Source organism: Helianthus annuus, chromosome 7 (assembly GCF_002127325.2).
Source record: "Helianthus annuus cultivar XRQ/B chromosome 7, HanXRQr2.0-SUNRISE, whole genome shotgun sequence".
Lineage (NCBI taxonomy): Eukaryota > Viridiplantae > Streptophyta > Magnoliopsida > Asterales > Asteraceae > Helianthus > Helianthus annuus.
This window is the reverse complement of record NC_035439.2, coordinates 6,155,550-6,165,322: the sequence shown is the minus strand read 5'-3', so window position 1 is coordinate 6,165,322 and position 9,773 is coordinate 6,155,550. Positions and strand designations below refer to the sequence as shown.

General features: G+C 35.5%; 1 protein-coding gene across 1 annotated transcript; it reads left to right on the top strand.

The window, feature by feature from the left end:
• Window positions 1-4,925: 4,925 nt before the first annotated feature.
• LOC110867677 (tubulin beta-2 chain) lies at window positions 4,926-9,006 on the top strand. Its single transcript, XM_022116685.2, has 3 exons — window positions 4,926-5,428; window positions 5,817-6,086; window positions 8,132-9,006. The coding sequence occupies exons 1-3, from the start codon at window positions 5,035-5,037 to the stop codon at window positions 8,815-8,817; spliced, it is 1,350 nt and encodes a 449-aa protein (XP_021972377.1). The 5' UTR covers window positions 4,926-5,034; the 3' UTR covers window positions 8,818-9,006.
• The last annotated feature ends 767 nt before the right edge of the window (window positions 9,007-9,773 follow it).

The window sequence follows — 9,773 nt, the reverse complement described above, 5'->3', positions numbered from 1 at the left end:
AGTGACAACTGTTAGGGGATCTGGGATCTTAACTTTGAAGTTGTTCACGTTAATCTTGCTTTTGTATGTCACTTTGTTTTGTATTTATTTATTTATACATGTATGATCAATTCTTTTGAACCCTAAATCTCAGTCTGTGACCACAAAGTGTAGGACAAAAAATGTTGTAATTTTTATGAGATATTTTTTAATGGAATTTATTGTAATTTTTAAAGGGGTTGAGATCGGTTATTACTTTGACCAGTTTAATATGTTTTGAAACAATAATGGAGATTAAGAGCATGTAAATTTGCAGGGACTCGAATAAACACATGGATGACACACAAAATACACACCCTTATACATGGCGTACATAAAAACCTATTTGTAGGTGGGGTTGCATATTCATCTATTTCAATTTGTCGTTGTAATCTAATTTATTTGTTTGTGCTTTAACGTGTATAAAAGTATAATATTTAATGTCAACGATATTAATGAAGAAATTTCTTTTACCAACCCGTGTAACACACGGGTCTTAAGCTAGTATAGATATAGATAGATATAGATTATTAAGTAAATTAAATGCAATTAATAGGATTTTTATAGGTTGGTGCATTTAAAACAACCATAAATTTTGGTTTTAAAATAGAACATATAACTAAACTTTAGAATATATATAGATAAATAGATCACTTCAATTATAAATAAACATGTAATGTTTTTATTATAAATACTTAACATTCAAAGAAAAAGTTAATTATTTCTTCTACTAGCATTTTGTTAAACATTTAAACAACTTAAACTTAAAAATATATGGATTGTAACTTATCGGTTCCGTTCGATTTTTCGGTTATTGAAAATGGTTATCGAAAAACGAACCAAAATTTTCGGTTATTAAAAATCTAAAAACCGAACCGCCGGTTTTTGTTTCAGTTCGGTTATTTCGGTTCGGTTTTTTCGATTACGGTTTGGTTATTTCGGTTTTCTGCTCACCCCTAAGTTATAGGCTGACGTGTCACACCCTGATATTTCAACATCGCCCGGTGGGCCCGGTTGGGGAGTACGTGATGAGATTGATACCAAATACACAAATAGCACAGCGGAAGTCTTGGATTTAAAATATTATTACAAGCATAATTGTCCGAGTGTTCAAAATAATAATACAGACATCTTGTAATAAAAGATCCACAGGCGGATCGAAAATGTACAAAAATGAAATAACAGACTATAGGATTCTAATGCAAAGGAGTTGCAAATTCCTCTTAAAGCATTTACCGGCGCTCCCAGCCTATTTCGTAACCTTGCAACCTGTCACTTAGTCTTTTGAAGATACGTCAATTTACACAGGTAAATACAAATAACCGACTCATTTTAAAAATGTTTCAAATTTTTTTAAGTGCACAAGGAATATTCATAAATAACCTGGGACAATTCAAAATGATTTTGTATACAATTTTACATGCCTATCAATACATATGGGGTCCGGTGCAGAAACCGAATAACATGATTAACTGACACGCCACTTTAACCCACAAAGGGGTATCCCCAATATGGGTAAGAAAGACATTTTATAATAGCATTAGCATCTGTCAGCTGTATGCCTACACCCTGTGCCTAGTCGTGGCCATTAGCAATTTAAATGAGCCGAGGGTACCCAGGACACGGTCGCGTTAACTCCATTGTTTAAGTTATCAGAAAAAACAGACTAAAATGGGTTATGAAGATTTTGTAGTCACAATCCGACATATGATCCTGACGTGTGAAAGTGTTGGTCAACAAGTCAAAGCTAAAGACAAGTGTTGGCCAACAAGTCAACTACCGAAGACAGAATTAGTGGAAACCAAAAGTACTGTATTCCTCCGGTAGTTTGGTTTCTTAGCAATTTCATGTATATTTCCAATAGTTTATGATTTTCAATTGTTTTAACTTTCTATCTAGTAGTTTTGCAAACTACTGGCAATTACACTTTGTTAGGGTTGTTTAGGGTCACTTTCATGATGATGTCACCACCAATTCTTTCCTTTTATAAATAAACGGTACCACTGATGTAATAATTAACTCCTACAACTAAATATCTCAGATTTCACAATCCAAAGACACAAAGACTAAAGCAAGATAGAGAGTTCACTTGGTCAGGGTGAGTGTTCTTGTACCATGATGTATTGCTAAATTCAGTAATGAGAAATCATTCCTTACAAATCCAGTTACACTACTTTGATTGATATGTTTATTATTAACTTGTATTAATGATCAATTGAATCGTTACACAGTTTTTATAAAAAACACACACAAACACACACTCTCAAATCTAACAGATATGATTTTGAAGATCGATTATGGTGTGTGGTTTTAATGATTCCATTGAAAGATTTTAGGTGAAGTGAAATGGCGAGGAAGAAATAGTGGATAGGCATTACGTTTTAGTCACAAGGCCCTTTTCTAGTCTTTTATTCAAAGTTAACTTGAAAATAAAACTAATGAATAAAAAAACCGAATTCAAACTTTTCTATTTTCTTTATAATTTACATGAATAACAGTAACATATAAAAAGAACGAAAAAATAAAAATAAAAAAATCTTGATTAAAACTAGGTTTTTTAAGTTTTCTAGTATCTTTTAAGTTTTCTAATAATTCTTGTCCTACTTTAAATTAGGATTTAAATTTACATGTACAATTTATATTTTTATAACAAAATTATATTTAAATTAATTATTATCCTATTTAGATACTTAAGTATAGAATTAGTAAACATTTAAATAATAATAATAATAATAATAATACCCAAATGTCATCAGTATATGAAACATGGCGGGTTAGAGCGTGCTATCCAAAAAAAACCTCGGCGACACTCATCGTATTGCGTGAACCAACCCACTAGTCTCAAAAAACATACTTTCTAACAATATTCATACCAAAGGATTTGTATTGTAACGATTAAAATACGTAATAAAAGTATTTTTCAAATGGGTAAAATTTTTACTTTGATACGGATATCATTGTAGATTTAAAGGGTGCACAGATTTTTTTTTTCTTCTTGTGAGAATTTAACTCAAAATCTCACACTTAAGTTTATTAAAAGTTTATTTTAAAGGGTGGTGCTTGTGACTTGATATATATATATATATATATATATATATATATATATATATATATATATATATATTTAACGGCCAACATAATAACGCTGGGTACCTCGTATGCGGCACCCAATGGCTGAAAGGTTACCTGCGATGGCCTCTATTTCGTACGCACGAAGCCCTAGCCCACCAAGCCACCAGTTCTGGAGAAAACCCGACCATACACCCATCCGAAAGCACGACAGTGTAAGACCGGTAAAACCTGGTCAGGATCAGGAATCGAACCGATGACCTTTCGACTAGCGGTCTTCCATCACTTCTCATGACCGCTGAGCTATAAGCCCGGGTCTAAAAAAATATATATATAAAAACAAAACAATATTTATAACATCTAAAATATTAAATAAAGAACTTATGCTTCTAGATTATTAGGGAAAAGATCAAATAGGAAGTTAATTTTCGCTAGGAAGGATAGGAAGCCATAGGATTATGACATGTGGCAAATTTTAAAATAAAGAGAAAGGGTATTTTAGTCAATCCAACTCCTTCTTCTTCCTTTTTCAAAACCCAGTAACTTCAAAACCCACCATTTTCAAAACCCACCATCTTCAACTATTTCTTCACTTTCTATCTCAATAATCACTACATTATAGTGCGATTTTCATCACCAATCAATGATTCAAAACCCGATCAACGTGTTCTACAGCTTTTTTTTTTTTGAAGAAAACCCAGTTTAATTTCATAAAAAAATCTCGTTTTTCCGGTGATTTTGGAGATAATCACTCGATTCGTTCAATTCGAGCGTTGATAAGTGTTTCTATCATTCAAATTTCGTCAATTGATGAAGAAATCGGCTTCGATTCATGTAAGAAATTCTTTAATTTCATTTTCACGATCTGGGTTTTTGATTTAGTCATTGCGTTTTACGATCTTTGCGGGGGTCCGGGGGCGGCAGCCCCTGGTAGCGGGGTCCCAGGGGCGGCAGCCCCTGTACTAAAAACGCATCAGAAAAATTAATTTTCCAGAAATTGGCTCATTTCGAAGACAGTAATTCGTAGACAATTCAGACAGTTCACAGTGACAGACAGTTTTATGTGTCCATTGCGTTTTAGAAATAAAGTTTTATGTGGTTTCTGGCTATTGCGTTTTAGAAAAAAAACACATTTTTAAGTGTTTTTAGTCATTGCGTTTTAGGTAAAACACATTTTTTAGGTGTTTTCAGTCCATTGCGTTTTAGAATGAGTTATTTTTAAGTGTTTTCTGGCCATTGCGTTTCACATATAAGACATTTCTTTGTGTTTTTGGTGCATTGCGTTTTAGGTAAAACACATTTTTATGTGTTTTCTGGCCATTGCATTTTACAAATAAGACATTTCTGTGTGTTTTCTAGCCATTACGTTTTACAAATAAGTCATTTCTTTGTGTTTTTGGTGCATTGCGTTTTAGAAAAATGTCATTTTTAGGTTTTTTTTTTCATTGCGTTTTACGTAACTTGTGGTTTTTCTATTGCGTTTTACGCAACTGGGTTTTAATTTTTTTTTTTAAATATAGCAATAGTATACTCGTTTTAAAGATAAAAAAACGCTCGTTTTTTTGGTGCAATTTTTATAAAAAAATAATGTGGTATGAAAGAGTTATTAACGTTTAAAAAATGGGGGAATTGGAGGAGAGAGAAACTATTGGCTTAGATTGACTAGAATGCCCTTGAACAAACTCACGCGCCTCTTTTCTTCCTTTCAATTTCCCTGATTTAATCTTAGCCCTTGATTAACTTAATGAATGATCAAGATCACTTCCTAGTATTTCTAGCCAAATAAACTATCTTCACCCTAGATTATTATTTTTAAATCTCCCTCTTTAAATAGGAGAAAAACCGTTCTGTACACAAACTTGAAACCCTCCCAATTCACCTGAAAACACACAAAACACTGATCATCTTCAACCTCATCCCAAACCCTCAAAACCCTAACACAAAACCATGAGAGAAATCCTCCACATTCAAGGCGGCCAATGCGGCAACCAGATCGGAGCCAAGTTGTGGGAGGTCGTATGCGCCGAACACGGTATCGACTCCACCGGCCGTTACCACGGCGATCATGATCTCCAACTCGAGCGCGTCAACGTCTACTACAACGAGGCCAGTTGCGGAAGGTTCGTTCCACGCGCCGTCCTCATGGACCTCGAACCAGGGACCATGGACAGCGTCCGATCCGGTCCGTACGGTCAGATCTTCCGGCCGGATAACTTTGTGTTCGGACAGTCTGGTGCCGGAAATAATTGGGCGAAAGGTCACTATACGGAAGGAGCGGAGCTTATTGATTCTGTTCTTGATGTTGTTCGGAAGGAATCTGAGAATTGTGATTGTCTTCAAGGTTAGGATTCTCCTATTTTACTTCTTGTGTTTGTTGTTCAAATTAGGGTTTGCTGTATTGATCAATTGCTTTTTATATAAATATATGTTTACGATTAAATAAAAATTATATAAATAGTTAGCTCGTTTAGGCTCGCGAGCTAGCTCGAGCTCATAATTGAAGCTAAGACTCGAGCTGCTTTAAGCTCAGCGAGCCGATCATGTGTAGCTCAGAAGCGGATTGGCTTGTTTACACCCTTGCAGTTACCACATGTTGATTTGTGTCGATTCATTGCATTTACAGTGTAATTTGCCATTGTTGCTGCTAATTTCCACTTTGCAGTTGAAAATTTGAATGTTAGGATATGAACTGACAGTTAGATCATGTTTTATTGGTGTTTGGGTAACAGGGTTTCAAGTATGCCATTCATTGGGCGGTGGCACGGGGTCCGGCATGGGAACTTTACTAATATCCAAGATAAGGGAGGAGTACCCGGACCGAATGATGCTCACTTTCTCGGTTTTCCCATCACCTAAGGTGTCGGACACAGTTGTCGAACCCTACAACGCGACTCTATCCGTGCATCAGTTGGTTGAGAATGCAGATGAGTGCATGGTTCTTGACAATGAGGCTTTGTACGACATCTGTTTCCGGACACTCAAGCTCACCACTCCCAGCTGTAAGTCCATTTTGTTCATATACTTGTAACAATCATTTCAATGATGCGTTTACTCCATATAGTTGTAGGTTGAAGATGCATTTAATAAGTGTACTTGTTTCTTGATGGTTTAAAAGTTAAAACAACCTCCCTGATAGAACCATTATTAGAATTCATGTGTTCTATCTTGCATCGTTGACTGGTATTATTTAAGTTAAAGAATTCGGTTGGAATAAGGTTTTTTGTGTTAATCACATGTCCAGTTGTGATATACGGAGTCAAAGCATTAGTGTTGTGGTCTTTAAGTCACATGTGAATGGCAACTCATGTCATGTGATTCCCGCAAAGATTCTTTCTTTTGTGGGGATAAAAAAGTTGCAAGTTTCAGCCTTTCACGTGGTTTGTTTCTTGATATATTACATGAAAAACAAAAGAAGGAAGAAAAAACTTTTCTATTTGAAGATTTTGATAACAAATACTCATAGTTATCAAAAGCGGTCGCTTTTGGCGCCTAAGCGATATTTCTGGGCGAAGCGAGTTGAATGCGCTCCTACTTCCTAGGTGTTTTGAGCGCAATGATAATTAATCCTTTTTTTTTTAATTTGTAAATTCCTCATTATCTGCAGTATTTATAGGACTATTGGCAACTGATTATATCACTAAATGTTGAATTCGGTATGCTGAATTAATCATTACTACTCACAGAAACTGCATATCCTAAATATATGGCTAGCTACTTTTATCCTATTTTTTTGCACGGCTAAAAAACTTTCATTAGAATCCGGCAAACAAATACAACAGGAGCTAGCAAGTTACTCTTATCCTAAATATATTAACAGCAGTTTTTTGTTCTCTGATTTAGTTCTGTATTTTCCAGTATTTATTTTTAATTAGTTAATTCTGAATTAGTTCTCTAAGTTCTAGTTTTTGTTCTCTGATTTAATTCTGAATTCTGTTGTCACATTATTGTTTTGGTTTTGAGTACTTTATTCCCTTAATGAACTTTTTAATTTTTTTATTTAAGTGCGCTTTTTTTTTCTCGGGCCCACGCTTTTTTTGCGCCTATCGCCTAGGCCCTAATCGGAGCTAATGCGCCTAGAGTGCGCTTCGCGCCTTTAATAACTATGCAAATACTTGCTACATATGACTACATATATTAATATTTCACATGACCCGAAAACACAACATAAACCTAATATGAAATTTACAGGTTTAGGTTTAGTTTAAATTTGTGAACACATTTAGCTAAATGTGGGTCGTCTTCTTCGTGTCAACCCAGCGGGTTTGTGGGTTGATCCATTGTTGTCGATAGCGAATAGCGACAAATAGCGACGGCTATTTTATAAATAGCGATTACACTAGAAAAAGATTTTTGAAAATTTTTATATGTATATTACATCAAAATACCCTTGTATATATGTTATTTTACATGTATATTTAACAAAAACTAATAGTTAGTAGCAAAGGACTTATATGTTGGGTGTGTGAATGAAAGTCTCAAAAGGTGGTAAATACTTTGTCTCACATCGGTGTGTTAACAAAGTTAGTGGTTGTTTATAAGGTAAAGTCTTTACTGCTCCATTGTAGCTTTATGACATGTTTTACCACAAGTCCTACCCGCGCACAGGGGGGTGCAAAAAATGAGTTTCTGAATTGAAATTTAATTGAACTCGTGCACGTCCTGCGGACACGAATGCAGCTCCGAAAACCCCAGGCCCGCGTGGGCCAGTTTTTGCACAAGTTAACCTTTATTTTTTTTATTTTTTATTTTTTTTTGTATTAAAGCCAAGGCCCAGAAACTTAAAAAAAAATCGCTAAAGGTCGCTAGTCATCGCCATCCGTTTAACATTTGATTTATTTTTTTTTTAAATGTGCTATGCAATAACTTAAAAAAGTTAAATAATTTTTGGGTTAAAGTTGTCGAATTCATGTCATGTTCGGGTTCATGTGTGACAATTTTCGGGTTTGTATCAGGTTTGACTGGTCAACATGCGAACACTACTGGTTTAGCACAACAAAACCGTGTATGATATGATATGATTTATAAACAACTGTTTTTGTTGCAGTTGGAGATTTGAACCACTTAATCTCTGCCACCATGAGTGGTGTCACTTGCTGTCTCCGATTCCCGGGTCAACTAAACTCAGATCTCCGCAAGCTTGCGGTCAACCTAATTCCATTCCCTCGGCTTCACTTCTTCATGGTCGGGTTTGCACCATTGACCTCTCGTGGGTCCCAGCAATACCGCGCCCTAACCGTACCCGAGCTCACCCAACAAATGTGGGACGCCAAGAACATGATGTGTGCCGCTGATCCCCGACATGGGCGCTACCTCACCGCCTCAGCCATGTTCCGTGGTAAAATGAGCACAAAAGAAGTGGATGAGCAAATGATCAATGTACAAAACAAGAACTCGTCTTACTTTGTCGAGTGGATTCCTAATAATGTGAAGTCAACCGTCTGTGACATTCCACCGACTGGTCTGAAAATGGCGTCCACGTTTATTGGAAACTCAACGTCGATTCAGGAAATGTTTAGGCGTGTGAGCGAGCAGTTTACGGCTATGTTTAGAAGGAAGGCTTTCTTGCATTGGTACACGGGTGAAGGAATGGATGAAATGGAGTTCACCGAAGCCGAAAGTAACATGAATGATCTGGTTTCGGAGTATCAACAGTATCAAGATGCTACTGCTGATGATGAAGGTGAGTACGAGGAAGATGAAGAAGGTGGCGAGTACGAGGAAGAAGCATGAAATGATATGTGATGTGGGTATGTCTTAGGTTAAGTTTGGTGTCTTAGTATATGTTTTGTGGGATTTGGTTGGTTGTTGATGAAGGTTATTAGTTAGGCTTGAGTGTTGCTTTCTTAAATGTTGAATGTTTCGGTTGATGTGTTATAGGGATCTTATTAACTAACTAAATGCTAATGAATTTGTAGTGTACTGTTTCTGTGAGAGACTACTTCTGGTACTTTCTTCTTCAGTCTTTGGTAGCAGCTTCCACTACACACTTGGAAAGAAACCATGTCAAAACATCAACATGAGTGGCGTTCGTGATCATGGTTTTGTCTTTGAGTTTAATAAGCTCGTCTATCTTCGAGTTTCGGAATGTGAAACTCCTTGTGACACACTCTTTTGTTCCATCAGGAGTAAAGGAATTGGAATTTATGTTGTCATATTGGAAAGAAATAAACTTGGGGTCGGAGGGGTTCGGCATGTTCCAGCTTTTGTTAGTAGAGTTGTGTCATTTTTGCCCAATCACCGGCAAATGAGAACAACTGATTGCATCAGCTACCTATTGAATAAGGAAATAGTTAGTAAAAATGATTTAGGAAATATAAAATGATATTTTGAGATAAGATATGATTGAAAATACGTAAAAGTAAGTACTTTAATTAACTTTTTTTTTAAAAAATTAAGAAATAAAATAATTATAAAATATGATTGAAAATACGTATAAGTAAGTACTTTAATCAACTTTTTTTTTAAATTAAGAAATAAAATAATTAGAAGATATTGTACTCTTATAAATAGTAGATCAATAATACATAACATCTTAACAGGTTTTCAATGTTCTATACTACCTTGTGTAATAGTGATACGGCCACCGCCACTCCTCCACATTCAAAATGGTTAGACTGAACCGCAAGTGGGATCATGACTTGGTCGCTTTCACTTTTACGATCTGAATTAAACCATACTTGACGATA